This window comes from Salvelinus alpinus, chromosome 21, assembly GCF_045679555.1.
Source record: "Salvelinus alpinus chromosome 21, SLU_Salpinus.1, whole genome shotgun sequence".
Lineage (NCBI taxonomy): Eukaryota > Metazoa > Chordata > Actinopteri > Salmoniformes > Salmonidae > Salvelinus > Salvelinus alpinus.
The window spans coordinates 22,131,990-22,147,719 of NC_092106.1; the positions used below are offsets into that span (position 1 = coordinate 22,131,990).

Below are 15,730 nucleotides of genomic sequence, written 5' to 3' on the forward strand. Positions count from 1 at the left end.
ACCTCAGTCTGTTGTTTATAGGCTTATAGGTTATCTTATCTTTATTATTTTACTCTACAATCATAACAGTTGTAACTACCTAATTGAATAGGCAGGAGTGCGATTTTGTAGATGTGTCGTTTTCCAATTGGGCTATATTTATTTCTAGACCTCACGCCAACTAGACCTCACGTCAATGGTTAGAAATGCATCCCATGCAATTCAGTTTGCATCAATGTGTCACTGTCGACTAATTTATCTTATTGGAATCCCAACTGCAGGCGGCAGAGCCAATTCATACAACGGACGCCCTTGGGTGGCACACCAGCGAGCCACTGGAGGCAGTCTAACACTGGTCCTTGAAACAGTTCTACTGATGTGACGGTAGTGGGGGGGAGGGCAGTAGCAAAGTCTGCACAGATACAAAAACTGAAAGTGTGTTCAGTACAAGAGGCAGATCCACTGGATGTGGGTCTTGTCACTGATGAGCCAGAGGATCCCAGCTGCAGAATTCAAGACGAGAGAAAAAGCGCATCCTCACTGCCTCAGGGCTACCTATCTTCTGCCTGGCTGGCGTCAAGGTGCGGAGACGAGGGAGGGAGCGCCCACTCGGTTAAAACTATCTGACAAAATTACACCCCGGTGACTCCGCACCTACCTTGGTAGAGACATAGAGGTTGGGATGGCGAAGGAAACGAGAGGGAAAGGTAAGGTGCTCGGTTCAATATTTTGTATATAGCCTACCATGTCTCCTCCGGTGTCAAAGCTTATGAGGTTATCAGGTCGCATAAGTCAACGTCTCAACCTAAATCATGTAAAACGATGCATGCGCGCAATAGCCCGCTGGCTCTTGCCAATCTGTTGGAATGCGTGATGTTACCGTTCAGTAGTCTATCCGAATAAAAAGCAACCCGTGTCCTCTGAGATGTTTGTCAAACGGTGTGACGTGTTTTGTCGATGTTGTCTGAGTACGTTTATTGTAAATTATTTTGACAAATTTAAGGTGTGATACGGTCATCCTGACCATTAACGACGGGAAAAAGCGCGCGCCAAACTTAGATTTGGGCCTCGTTAATCACATATATTGAGCATATTAAATTATTTGGGTAAACCCTTTTTAGTTCCTGAGAGACTCAAACGCTCATCAATCTTTGTTGACAAGCACGCATTCAAGGAAAATTACATTGTTAGTGGATAGGCTATTATTAGTAGGCTATTAGTTTGACTATTGTTGTCGACACAAATATTTAACCGTATGAATTTGTGTATTATAAAAGTAAAACTGGACTTTCCAGAAGTAAAACGACACACGAGTTGATACGCAGGTCGACGTTTATTGTCATTAGTCTTGTCCTGGAGGCAGAACTGAGCGAGTTCCTCTTAGATAGGCCAGCTGCAAAGTCAAAATGGGCTATATTGTAAAAATGTATGAAAACTAAAAAATTGCCTTTTGGGCTTATTTTAAGGTTAGGCGTTAGTGTTAGCATTGTGGTTAGGGTTATGTTTAAAATTAGATTCTATGACTTTATGGTTGTGCCAGCTGACCACTGCAGAGCTGCCTCCAGAACAAGATTAATTATGAAAAACGCTAACATGCAGGTGATACAGTTAAATTAATGTTGTAATGAAGGTGTTATAACTGTTTTAACTGCAGTTTCATTATACCTGATTGATATCCAGTTGATCACCATGGGGTTCAATAACTTACTGACAGGGGCGGACTGGGACCAGACATCGACCCTGGCATCGACCCTGCCAGATGGCCAGTCCACCCCTGCTTACTAAAACACCAATGCACACATTGATACAATTGAAATGAATACAGTGTATCAAGGCCACTATATAGCATTCCCCAGGGAGATGTGTTCTGTTGATTATGGAAATTGATAGTCTATTCTTCATGATTCAGTGCATTTAATCACTACTGTGATTATTATTATTTGACCATGCTGGTCATTTATGAACATTTGAACATCTTGGCCATGTTCTGTTATAATCTCCACCCGGCACAGCCAGAAGAGGCCTGGCCAGCCCTCATAGCCTGGTTCCTCTCTAGGTTTCTTCCTAGGTTTTGGCCTTTCTAGGGAGTTTTTCCTAGCCACCGTGCTTCTACACCTGCATTGCTTGCTGTTTGGGGTTTTAGGGTGGGTTTCTGTACAGCACTTTGAGATATCAGCTGATGTACAAAGGGCTATATAAATACATTTGATTTGATTTAATGAAATATGAAAAGTTCAGTGTAGACTACATTTGGTTCACCTTTATAATGAAATTCAGTATTCCACCTTCTAAATCACCTTCCATAAGACCTTGATAAGTCTTATGGTAGGTGAGGAAGAAGGTGGCAAGGGGCAATGGAAGGTGATTGAGATGGTGGAATCCTAAGTAAATGTTGCTGTTGAATGAATGTTTTTGAGGTATACACAATAAAGTGTCTTGAAAACATGACTATGTGTGAAATACTTGGGCCCATCTTTGGTCTAATGAATTTAATTAGATAACGATCGCATGACAGATTGTGTGCTTTCCAGTGCTATAGTGACTTCCTCAACAACAACACATGAAGCAATGGGCTTTGGACAGCATGGGTGTGTGTCACAAAAGGCACCCAATTCCCTAAATAGTGCACTACGTTTGACCAGGGCCACTGGGGATCTGGTCAAAAGTAGTACACTATGTAAGGAATATAGGGTGCCATTTGGGATGTAGACCCTGTCTGATTTTGTCCAACTTTCCTGAAAGTAGAGTGATAAAAGATTGATGAGCAACTGGTGAGTTTTCTTTAGAGTGACCCAGTCAGACCCATCCTAGTTTTGTATTCATCATAACGCTTTCTCTAATGGCGTTAGCTATGCTTTTTGAATTGATTTAATATTTCATGACTGTTCCATTATATATTTAACCTTGACTCGACTCTGGAGACGTGACGTAAATTGGTCATATTTGTGAGCTGAATGATAATAAAATACCCATTGTAGGCCGTTATTATCCAGTTTCAGTCAGTCAAGCAGTATTCAAATTATGCATGACTCTTGGTGGTGCCCAATGTCTCTTTTCGCAGTGCCCAACAATGATGATTTTGTTATAGGGTGCAATAATTTGTTATGGAGGTAATTAAAACCATGAAGTCAAGGTCACATAAGTTATTGAGGTTAGTCTAATTTGTCTTATACAGTCACTGCTGGTTGGCTGATGATTGGACCATAATCTCAGGAACTGAACACCAGAGACATAATTAAATTGCATAAAATAAGGCCAAGTTATGGTCTTACCACTTAGTCTCGTTCACCCAGCCGGCTCTCTCTCGCATTTGAGCCTGAGGATGAGGTTACTTTTTTACCAGGCTTTCCAATAATGTAATTTAAAAACTATAAAACTGAAATTAGTTTTATAATGAAAACAATACAATTTTAAGAATCTCCCTCACCACCTGCCTTACAGGAGGGAGGCTAATGTCCTACCTGGCGGGTACAATAAGTACACAACAGCTATGTGATGTTATCCTATAAATACCAACAACAACAAAACATGTAGGGAGACTACCCAATGCACTTGAATAAAACATTTTGCTAGAGTAACATGCGCTTATACCACTGGCTGCTGACTGAAATACAGTGGGTGTGTCCCAAATGACTCTCTATTCCCTTTATAGTGCACTACCTTTGACCAGGGCTCTGACCAAAATAATAGGGTGCCATTTGGGACACACAGTGGCAGTATGTTTTGAACCAGCCCAGGTGTTAGGAGAGGGAGCTCAGCTCTGTATAGTAGAAACCTATCCAGATCACATGCCAGCCATGTCGCAATTGCGTCTGCTAATTTACTGATTCAGCTCAATTAGCAGTTGATTCAATGAGTAAAGAGAGATGCAACAGAAGGGAGAGAGACAGATAGAGAGACAGACATAGAGAGAGACAGACAGATAGATTATTTCAAGAGCTCATGACCCACTGGGCAAAAACGTATTGATTCGACGTTGTTGCCACGTCATTTCAACAACGAAAAATCTATGTGATGTTGTTGCATCAACGTGGAAAACTGATTGAATGTGCAACAAGCCATCAACGTAATGGAATTTAGTTTTTTTTCACACAACTTTTAACCTAAATCCAATGACATGTTTTGTTGATTTTGTGTTTAATTGACTGGTTGACAACACAACCAAAATTAAATCAAAACTAGACGTTGAAATGACGTTTGTTGCCAGTGGGAAACTTGTTCTTAGAGGGTTAATAGAGTCCTCAGTACATTGTAGCAGGAAGCTTTTCACTCTGTCACCAGTTGTGCAGTGCAGATTATTCATGATATGCTGTAATATGATTGAGAGGAAAGCATTGCTCCCCAGTTTATAATCGACAATAGATTTCCTTGAAACTAACAGACTAATTGAATTGTAAGTAGCTGTAACTGCAGTCCTTTTTTCAGTTTGTCATAATAGTCACAATATGATGTGAGTGATTATCCCTCGCTGAGCTAATGGCAAATCTATGGCCACAGCCATCATTCCAGCCATGGTCGCTGTTCTGCTCATGAAGATCATTTGAACCCTGCAATGCTTGAACACACTGGTACAAGATTGATGGCAAACTGCAATATGTATAAGGGTTACTGTTCCTACTTCCATATCTCCATGATCTGTTTTCTTTCAATATTGTTGCACCTTTGACTGTAGTGTGTAATCTCTGTGTCATTGTGGTTTGTAGATAGGACATTTTTTCTCCTTTTACTGTCTTTACAGGAGAACAACTTGGCCTAGATATAGACTTTATTGTAATCTTTCTTATAATTACACACGTTCTTCTTATCTGCTTCATCATTATTTGAGATCTGCTCTGAGTGGATCTGTAGCTTTTTTTAGTTTGTCTCTAAGGATTCTGCCACATACCCTGTTCCTCTTTTCTCTATAGAAAGTATTTCATTACCAAAAAGCAGCTGGAGTAAGGAAATTGCATTTTTGATAAGAGGAGATGGGAACATCCGTTTTGATTTTAGCAGAGGCTCTACCAAACATGCCATATCATATGTACTTGGAACATGATGATACAGTATTTCTGTTTCAGCTTCTCCTAAAAACATGATCTCCTCATTGAAGTGAAGAACATCAGGTGTTTAGGGGTGACATGCGGTCTTTCACTCTTCAATTTCTACTTGATCAAAACCTTAGGTTGGAAACAGAAGTAGACTTCAGGCATGTACAGTGTCTTTTTAGTTGTTTTTTTTGGCTCTGTACTCCAGCATTTTGGATTTGAAATCAAACCCCCAAGCATTTTTTGGGGGGTATGATATTTGTCCGTCTGTAACTTTCTCACTCATCATTATCCACGATTCATTCAGGACTCTCTGTAATTATAGTAGCAGCCACATTAATGTCGTAGTGTTTAGAAACATATTCTATTCTTATTTACAATAAAAGTGACTCCAAAATGTCACAATATATAATTTACCATTCATTTTGTTTGGTTACAGAATAATCTGAAACACAACCAATACAAACAGCAAATGTATCCAACATGTTTGTAGAGTCATCAACATGCTGGAATTGTTGCGTGCTAGGAATATGAGACCAAACACTAAAACTTTGACTACTTTAATACAAATGTTGTGTATGTCAGCAATCAAGTTTTCAAGATACAGTTGAAGTCGGCAGGTAGCCTAGTGGTTAGAGCGTTGGACTAGAAACCGAAAGGTTACAAGATTGAATCTCCGAGCTGACAAGGTAAAAATCTGTCGTTCTGCCCCTAAACAAGGCAGTTAACCCACTGATCCTAGGCTGATCTTTGAAAATAACAATTTGTTCTTAACTGACTTGCCTAGTTAAATAAAGGTAAAATAAAATTAAAAAGTCGGAAGTTTACATACACTTAGGTTGGAGTCATTAAAACTAGTTTTTCAACCACTCCACAAATTTCTTGTTAACAAACTATAGTTTTGGCAGGTTGGTTAGGACATCTACTTTGTGCATGACACAAGTCATTTTTCCAACAATTGTTTACAGGCAGATTATTTCATTTTATAATTCACTGTATCACAATTCCAGTGGGTCAGACGTTTACATACACTAAGTTGACTGTGCCTTTAAACAGCTTGGAAAACTCCAGAAAATGATGTCATGGCTTTAGAAGCTTCTGATAGGCTAATTGACATAATTTGAGTCAATTGGAGGTGTACCTGTGGATGTATTTCAAGGCCTACCTTCAAACTCAGTGCCTCTTTGCTTGACATCATGGGAAAATCCAAAGAAATCAGCCAAGACCTCAGAAAAAAATGTGTAGACCTCCACAAGTCTGGTTCATTTTTGGGAGCAATTTCCAAACGCCTGAAGGTACCACGTTCATCTGTACAAACAATAGTATGCAAGTATAAACACCATGGGACCACGCAGCCGTCATACCGCTCAGGAAGGAGACACGTTCTGTCTTCTAGAGATGAACGTACTTAGTGCTAAAAGTGCAAATCAATCCCAGAACAACAGCAAAGGACCTTGTGAAGATGCTGGAGGAAACAGGTACAAAAGTATCTATATCCACAGTAAAACGAGTCCTATATCGACATAACCTGAAAGGCCGCTCAGCAAGGAAGAAGCCACTGCTCTAAAACCGCCATAAAAAAGCCAGACTACGGTTTGCAACTGCACTTGGGGACAAAGATCGTACTTTTTGGAGAAATGTCCTCTGGTCTGATGAAACAAAAATAGAACTGTTTGGCCATCATGACCATCGTTATGTTTGGAGGAGAAAGGGGGAGGCCTGCAAGCCCGAAGAAGACCAGCAGCATCATGTTGTGTGGGTGCTTTGCTGCAGGAGGGACTGGTGCACTTCACAAAATAGATAGCATCATGAGGAAAGAAAATTATGTGGATATATTGAAGCAACATCTCAAGACATCAGTCAGGAAGTTAAAGCTTGGTCGCAAATGGGTCTTCCAAATGGACAATGACCCCAAGCATACTTCCAAAGTTGTGGAAAAATGGCTTGAGGACAACAATGTCAAGGTATTGGAGTGGCCATCACAAAGCCCTGTCCTCAATCCCATAGAAAATTTGTGGGCAGAACTGAAAAAGCGTGTGCGAGCAAGGAGGCCTACAAACCTGACTCAGTTACACCAGCTCTGTCAGGAGGAATCGGCCAAAATTCGCACAACTTGTTGTGGGAAGCTTGTGGAAGGCTACCCGAAATGTTTGAACCAAGTTAAGCAATTTAAAGGCAATGCTATCAAATACTAATTGAGTGTATGTAATCTTCTGACCCACTGGGAATGTGATGAAATAAATAAAAGCTGAAATAAATCATTCTCTCTACTATTATTCTAACATTTCACATTCTTAAAATAAAGTTGTTATCCTAACTGACCTAAGACAGGGAATTTTTACTTGGATTAAATGTCAGGAATTGGGAAAAACTGAGTTTAATTGTATTTGGCTAAGGTGTATGTAAACTTCCGACTTCAACTGTATATAACTTTCAAAATATATCAATACAGCCGGTATGATGCATTTTGCTGTATTTCTGTATTTTGAAAGTCATATATCTTCAAATCTTGATTGCTCACATGCAACATTTTTTAAGACAATATCAACAATGGGCAAATTAAACTAATACCTAAAGATAGTTTTTCAAAAAAAATCAGATGTTATTTGTCACATGTGCCCAATACAACAGGTGTAGACTTCACAGTGAATGCTTACTCACAAGCCCTTAACCAACAATGCAGTTTAAGAAAAATACCAAAAAAAAAGTTAGAAATAAAAGTAAGAAATAATAAAATAGCAGCAGTAAAATAACAATAGTGAAGCTATATATAGGGGGTACCGGTACAGAGTAGGTAGAGTTATTAAAGTGACTGAATAGATAATAACAGAGAGTAGCAGTAGTGTAAAAAAAGGTGTGGGGGGGGCGTGTAAATAGTCTGGGTAGCCATTTGATTCGATGTTCAGGAGTCTTATGGCTTGGGTGTAGAAGCTGTTTAGAAGCCTCTTGGACCTAGACATGGAGCTTCGGTACCGCTTGCCATGTTAGTTTGTTGGTGATGTGGATGCCAAGGAACTTGAAGCTCTCAACCTGCTCCACCTCAGCTCCGTCGATGAGAATGGGGGCGTGCTTGGTCCTCTTTTCCACTCGGTCCTCTTCTCCACAATCATCTCCTTTGTCTTGATCACGTTGAGGGAGAGGTTGTTGTCCTTGCACCACACGGTCAGGTCTCTGACCTCCTCCCTATAGGCTGTCTTGTCGTTGTCGGTGATCGGGCCTACCACTGTTGTGTCATCATCAAACTTAATATTGGTGTTGGAGTCGTGCCTGGTCGTGCAGTCATGAGTGAACAGGGAGTACAGGAGGGGACTGAGCGCGCACCCCTGAGGGCCCCCCGTGTTGAGGATCAGCGTGGCGGATGTGTTGTTACCTACCCTTACCACCTGGGGGCGGCTCGTCAGGAAATCCAGGATCCATTTGCAGAGGGAGGTGTTCAGTCCCAGGGTCCTTAGCTTAGTGATGGGCTTTGAGGGCATTATGGTGTTGAACGCTGTAGTCTATGAATAGCATTCTCACATAGGTGTTCCTTTTGTCCAGGTGTGAAAGGGCAGTGTGGAGTGCAATAGAGATTGCATTATCTGTGGATCTGTTGGGGCGGTATGCAAATTGGAGTGGGTTTAGGGTTTCTGGGATAATGTTGTTGATGTGAGCCATAACCAGCCTTTCAAAGCACTTCATGGCTACAGACGTGAGTGCTACGGGTCGGTAGTCATTTAGGCAGGTTACCTTAGTGTTCTTGGTCACAGGCACTATGGTGGTCTGCTTGAAACATGTTGGGATTACAGACTCAGACAGGGAGAGGCTGAAAATTTCAGTGAAGACACTTGCCAGTTGGTCCGCGCATGCTCGCAGTACACGTCCTGGTAATCCGTCTGGCCCTGCGACCTTGTGAATGTTGAAAAGGTCTTACTCACACCTGTTTAAAGGTCTTACTCACATCGGCTGCGGAGAGCGTGATCACACAGTCGTCCAGAACAGCTGATGCTCTCATGCATGTTTCAGTGTTACTTGCCTCGAAGCGAACATAGAAGTAATTTAGCTCGTCTGGTAGGCTTGTGTCACTGGGCAGCTCTCGGCTGTGCTTCCCTTTGTAGTCTGTAATAGTTTTCAAGCCCTGCCACATCCGACGAGTGTCGGAACCGGTGTAGTACGATTCGATCTTAGACCTGTATTGATGCTTTGCCTGTTTGATGGTTCGTTGGAGGCCATAGCGGGATTTCTTATAAGCTTCTGGGTTATAGTCCTGCTCCTTGAAAGCGGCAGCTCTACCCTTTAGCTCAGTGTGGATGTTGCCTGTAATCCATAGCTTCTGGTTGGGGTATGTACGTACAGTCACTGTGGGGACGACGTCACCGATGCACTTATTGATGAAGCCAGTGACTGATGTGGTGTACACCTCAATGCCATCGGAAGAATCCCAGAACATATTTCAGTCTGTGCTAGCAAAACAGTCCTGCAGCTTAGAATCTGCTTCATCTGACCACTTTTTTATTCACAGAGTCACTGGTGCTTCCTACTTTAGTTTTTGCTTGTAAGCAGGAATCAGGAGGATAGAATTATGGTCAGATTTGCCAAATGGAGGGCAAGGGAGAGCTTTGTACCAATCTCTTTGTGTGCTCTGCATGCATTTTTGGTGGAATTTTCTTTGATAGGCGAAATCTATTGTATTTCAAAAGTGATATTGTAAATTGAACTGGTCACTGTTGAATTGTTTACATTTTCATTTGATTATTATGTCTGGATCTCAAAGGCTTTTGTCAGTCTGCAGACAAATAAGCACAGAGACAACAGACAGTCCTTGTCATCTGTGATTCCTGTTTGTAACACTACTCAGAATAACCATTTCACTATTAAAGTGAAAGTTAAAGAGGAGAGATGGTGATTATCACAGATACAGTATGAGGGTTGAGCAGACAAGCAGCTTTGTCCTCAGAATTCATTTGAAAAAGTAAGCAGTGCAATCAATAACCCAGACAAACACATTCCCTAGACAACATTGTTTTCTGCATTAATGGCTTCGGCTGGCATTGTACCTGTAATGGTCTGAGTTTCGTTCCTTCATTTATTTTCAAGCATACTAAACATAATGAACTCTGCTTGTTGATAAGTTCAAAATTGACTGCTGTAGAATAATACTCAAGACCAATGATTGCGGTTTAATAAATGTATGTAGATAGTTTTTGTAATTCTTCTCTGGCAGCTTTGCTGTGTGATGGGCTGAATGATATTAATGAGATCCCTCTGTTTTCAGTTTCTCAAACAGCTACCAGCTGCCACCTGACTGGCTGATAGGTAACTGAAACAAGGAAGAAAATGCAGCCTCGTTATTCTTTCTTTTAAGTTTGGACTACGTTTGAAACTAAGACGCAAGGAAAGTAAATGACTATTAAATGACCCTGCACTGCTGTGCTTATGACCATCAACATTAGGCAAGCTTTTGGTGTTGTCGGCTATTGCCGGCGCACCTCTTGCAGCTGATCAATTGATGTTATAAAAATATTTGTATTGTAATTATCTTAATTCCTGGAGCTGGAATCATGTCCTCACTGAGTATAGATTATTTATTTATGTGCAGTTGCTGTAACATGTAACTTGAATTAGTCTCAAATTGGCCAACTCCAATCGGGTTTTTCAGTTTCTGCCCAAATGATTGTGTCCTTCCTAATTTGCACAATGATCGGGATTCAGCACAGAGCTAAAAATAGCCCTGTATGAGAGGAGGCAGTGACAGACAGCAGATACACACTCACTCTCTCTCTCTCAATTCTCAATTTCAATTTAAGGGGTTTATTTTCATGGGAAACATATGTTTACATTGCCTAAGCAAGTGAAATAGAAACAATAAAAAAATAACATTAAATATTACACTCACAAAAGTTCCAAAAGAATAAAGACATTTCAAATGTCATATTATGTCTATATACAGTGTTGTAATGATGTGCAAATAGTTAAAGTACAAAAGGGAAAATAAAAATATATAAATATGGGTTGTATTTACAATGATGTTTGTTCTTCACTGGTTACCCTTTTCTTGTGGCGACAGGTCACACATCTTGCTGCTGTGATTGTACACTGTGGTATTTTACCCAGTAGATATGGGAGTTTATCAAAATTGGATTTGTTTTCGAATTCTTTGTGGGTCTGTGTAATCTGAGGGAAATATGTGTCTCTAATATGGTCATACATTTGGTAGGAGGTTAGGAAGTGCAGCTCAGTTTTCAACTCATAGCCTGTCTTCTCTTGAGAGCCAGGTCTTCCTTCGGTGGCCTTTCTCAACAGCAAGGCTATGCTCACTGAGTCAAAGATTTCCTTAATTTTGGGTCAGTCACAGTGGTCAGGTATTCTGCCACTGTGGACTCTCTGTTTAGGGCCAAATAGCATTCTAGTTTGCTCAGTTTTATTGTACATTCTAATTATCTTTTTGTTTTCTCATGATTTGGTTGGGTCTAATTGTGTTGCTGTCCTGGACCAGGACCAGCTTGCTTAGGGGACTCATCTCCAGGTTCATTTCTCTGTAGGTGATGGCTTTGTTATCCAAGGTTTGGAAATCACTTCCTTTTAGGTGGTTGTAGAATTTAACCTCTCTTTTCTGGTTTTTGATCATTAGCGGGTGTTGGCCTAATTCTGCTCTGCATGCATTATTTGGTGTTTTACATTGCTCACTGAGGATATTTTTGCAGAATTCTGCATGGAGAATCTTAATTTGGTGTTTGTCCCATTTTGTGAATTCTTGGTTGGTGAGCGGACCCCAGAACTCACAACCATAAAGGGCAATGGGTTCTATAACTGATTCAAGTATTTTTAAGCCAGATCCTAATTGGTATGTCAAATTTTATGTTCCTTTTGATGGCATAGAAGGTCCTTCTTGCCTTGTCTCTCAGCTTGTTCACAGCTTTGTGGAAATTACCTGTAGCGCTGATGTTTAGGCCGAGGTATGTATAGTTTTTTGTGTGCTCTAGGGCAACGGTGTCTAGATGTAATTTGTATTCATGGTCCTGGCAACTGGACCTTTTTTGGAATACCATTATTTTTGTCTTACTGAAATTTACTGTCTGACAGAATCTGTGCAGAAGATCTAGGTGCTGCTGTAGGCCTTTCTCTCTCTCGCTCTTTCTCATTCCTCAGAGGGAGAGCTCAGTTAGTTTCACAACCCCTCATGTTTGCTAATTCAGTCACTACATTCATTTTTGCCAGATAAATTATAGATATGCCTGGCTGACTTTCTACCGACAAATTACAATGCCAAACACATTTCAGTTTGTGTTACCTTTTTGATAAGTTTTCACAATTATTACATTTACATTACATTTAAGTCATTTAGCAGACGCTCTTATCCAGAGCGACTTACAAATTGGTGCATTCACCTTATGATATCCAGTGGAACAACCACTTTACAATAGTGCATCTAACTCTTTTAAGGGGGGGGGGTTAGAAGGATTACTTTATCCTATCCTAGGTATTCCTTAAAGAGGTGGGGTTTCAGGTGTCTCCGGAAGGTGGTGATTGACTCCGCTGACCTGGCGTCGTGAGGGAGTTTGTTCCACCATTGGGGTGCCAGAGCAGCGAACAGTTTTGATTATTGTTTCCATGTATTATTTATGTATCTTTTGCAACCTCATGTAAGCCCTCAAATAGCCCTATTGTCCATGGAATATTTGAGCCATGAAGACATTTGTCATTTTCCAATAACTGACGAGTATCATCTAATGTTACAATCTTATGTGTCATAAGTGAAATCTTAGGTTTGGCCTCTATTCGGCAGTGCTGCCAAGCCCTTCACAGGCGTGTGATAATGCATTCAGCCCCTGACCTCACTTATTTATTCAAGCATGCAAAGTAGTGTTAATTAGAATTGAATGGCCGTTTGTCATGAGGGTGCACTGGGTTGGCGAGTGCTGCCTATTTACCTAACCAGGAGCCAGAAGCTGGCTAGTTAGCTGACTGGCTGGCTGGCTGGCTGGCGGCCGGGTGGGCGAGAGGGAGAGAGGGAGAGGTAGGGAGAGAGGGAGATATTTTAGAGGAAGGGTTTTTATCACTCCCATATTAGTCTCTCTTAAATATCTTCAAAATGACTTCAATATTGACCACAGATTCTGGTGGTTACTTATCGATAAGGGAATATGTTTAGAGTGCTTTAAGATGGCTGTTAAGCCTTTTTGATTACTTCATCGCCTACTTAAACTCAATAATGCCACTCTTTTGGCTATTTCTTTTGTTTAAAAACTACTTGAGCAATTTCTCCTCCCTGTCATTCTTGATGTGCGTCCTCAGAGGAAAACAGTGAAACATCTTAGGTTATCCATCCATGTTGGATTTCTGGTCCATAAACCGGGAACCAACAAGGATCCCGGAACACCACACCAATCACACAAACAACAAATAATACTGATCTGTGTCCCAAATGACACTGTCTGCATCCCAAATGACCCTGCACTGCATCCCAATGACCCATTCTGCGTCCCAAATGACCCTGCTCTGCATCCCAAATGACCCAGCCTGCATCCCAAATGACCCAGCCTGCATCCCAAATGACCCAGCCTGCATCCCAAATGACCCTGCTCTGCATCCCAAATGACCCTGCTCTGCATCCCAAATGACCCAGTCTGCATCCCAAATGACCCAGCCTGCATCCCAAATGACCCTGCTCTGCATCCCAAATGACCCTGCACTGCATCCCAAATGACCCTGCACTGCATCCCAAATGACCCAGTCTGCATCCCAAATGACCCAGCCTGCATCCCAAATGACCCTGCACTGCATCCCAAATGACACAGGTTGCGTCCCAAATGACCCTGCACTGCATCCCAATGACCCATTCTGCATCCAAAATGACCCTGCTCTGCATCCCAATGACCCATTCTGCGTCCCAAATGACCCTGCTCTGCATCCCAATGACCCATTCTGCGTCCCAAGTGACACTGCCCTGCATCCCAAATGACCCAGTCTGCGTCCCAAATGACCCTGCACTGCATCCCAAATTACCCAGCCTGCGTCCCAAATCCATTAGGGGGTACGTGTTCCCCAGCCAACCTCGTCCTCCCCAGACCTCAGCAACCTTTGCGCACTGGAAGCTACCGTTAAGAGGAAAGAAGAAAACAAGACCAGAGGGGAACAGACAGGAGCGACAGAACAGGACAATACCAAACAAAATAAACAACGGTCAGTCATGTAGACATTCAGGAATAGGGCACACGAGACAGCCTGTCAGCAACAAGCTCCAACGAAAAGAACGTCTCAGGGTCCTTCTCATTAAATTTAGGCAACAACCATAAGTTTCCAACAATATCAAATGAGTCCGGGGCATGACCGAGAGAGGAGCGACCCCTAGGTAAATCTGGGTCACCTTCCCAGAGCAAACTCTCTCCTTAGAGCTTTCCTTCCCTAACCAACTCTAGCCGCTCTTGTTGCAGCTTGATTTTAGCATGCTCCAGATCCTGTTTAAATGGCAATTCTTTTTCATACAGACGCCTCACAAGTCCTCAACTGGCAGCTTCATTAAATAGTACCCGCAAAATACCAGTCTCAACGTCAACAGTGAAGAGGCGACTCCGGGATGCTGGCATTCTAGGCAGAGTTGCAAAGAAAAAGCCATATCTCAGACTGGCCAATAAAAATAAAGATTAAGAAGGGCAAAATAACACAGACGCTGGACAGAGGAACTCTGCCTAGAAGGCCAGCATCCCAGAGTCGCCTCTTCACTGTTGACGTTGGGACTGGTGTTTTATGGGTACTATTTAATGAAGATGCCAGTTGAGGACTTGTGAGGCGTCTGTTTCTCAAACTAGACACTCTAATGTACTTGTCCTCTTGCTCAGTTGTGCACCGGGGCCTCCCACTCCTATTTCTATTCTGGTTAGAGCCAGTTTGCGCTGTTCTGTGAAGGGAGTAGTACACAGCATTGTACGAGATCTTCAGTTTCTTGGAAATTTCTCGCATGGAATAGCCTTCATTTCTCAGAACAAGAATAGACTGACGAGTTTCAGAAGAAAGTTATTTGTTTCTGGCCCTTTTGAGCCTATAATCGAACCCACAAATGCTGATGCTCCAGATTCTCAACTAGTCTAAAGAAGGCTGATTGCTTCTTTAATCAGGACAACAGTTTTCAGCTGTGCTAACATAATTGCAAAATGGTTTTCTAATAATTAGTTAGCCTTTTAAATGATCAACTTGGATTAGCTAACACAACGTGCCATTGGAACACAGGAGTGATGGTTGCTGATAATGGGCCTCTGTACGCCTATGTGGATATTCCATTAAAAATCATCCGTTTCCAGCTACAGTAGTCATTTACAACATAAACAATGTATACAATGTATTTCTGATCAATTTCATGTTATTTTAATGGACAAAAAATTTGCTTTTCTTTCAAAAACAAGGACATTTCTAAGTGAACCCAAACTTTTGAATGGTAGTGTACATTGGATGTGCAAATGAGGTATTGAATGTATTGAGAAATTGGATTTAAAGTTAATCACTCAGAATACATTACAGAATAGCATATAGATTTCAGGTGATTGGTTAATGCCCCTGTTTGCAATCATCAATTTGTCATTAAGACATAGTTAGTATTCACATTTTCCTCATGAGAGTGTATATTGAACACTGTGTCTGTGTCCCAAATGGCACCCTATTCCCTATATTGTGCACTACTTTTGACCAGGGCCATATGGTGTGTCTCCATACACTTGGCTGTAATCAAATCTAGTCCAATGAAATTAATCAGG

The 15,730-nt window shown here is 41.5% G+C and overlaps 1 protein-coding gene across 2 annotated transcripts in view; it reads left to right on the plus strand.

Moving 5' to 3' along the window:
- Positions 1-209: 209 nt before the first annotated feature.
- Positions 210-15,730, plus strand: part of LOC139548047 (membrane-associated phosphatidylinositol transfer protein 3-like) — a 146,737-nt gene continuing 131,216 nt past the window's right edge. Inside the window, exon 1 of one of the 2 annotated variants that reach the window (XM_071357356.1) lies at positions 210-686. In XM_071357356.1, the coding sequence (XP_071213457.1) occupies positions 662-686 (25 nt within the window). In that variant the 5' untranslated portion in view covers positions 210-661. The remainder of the gene's footprint in view (positions 687-15,730) is intronic. The other variant, XM_071357355.1, reaches the window with a different exon arrangement.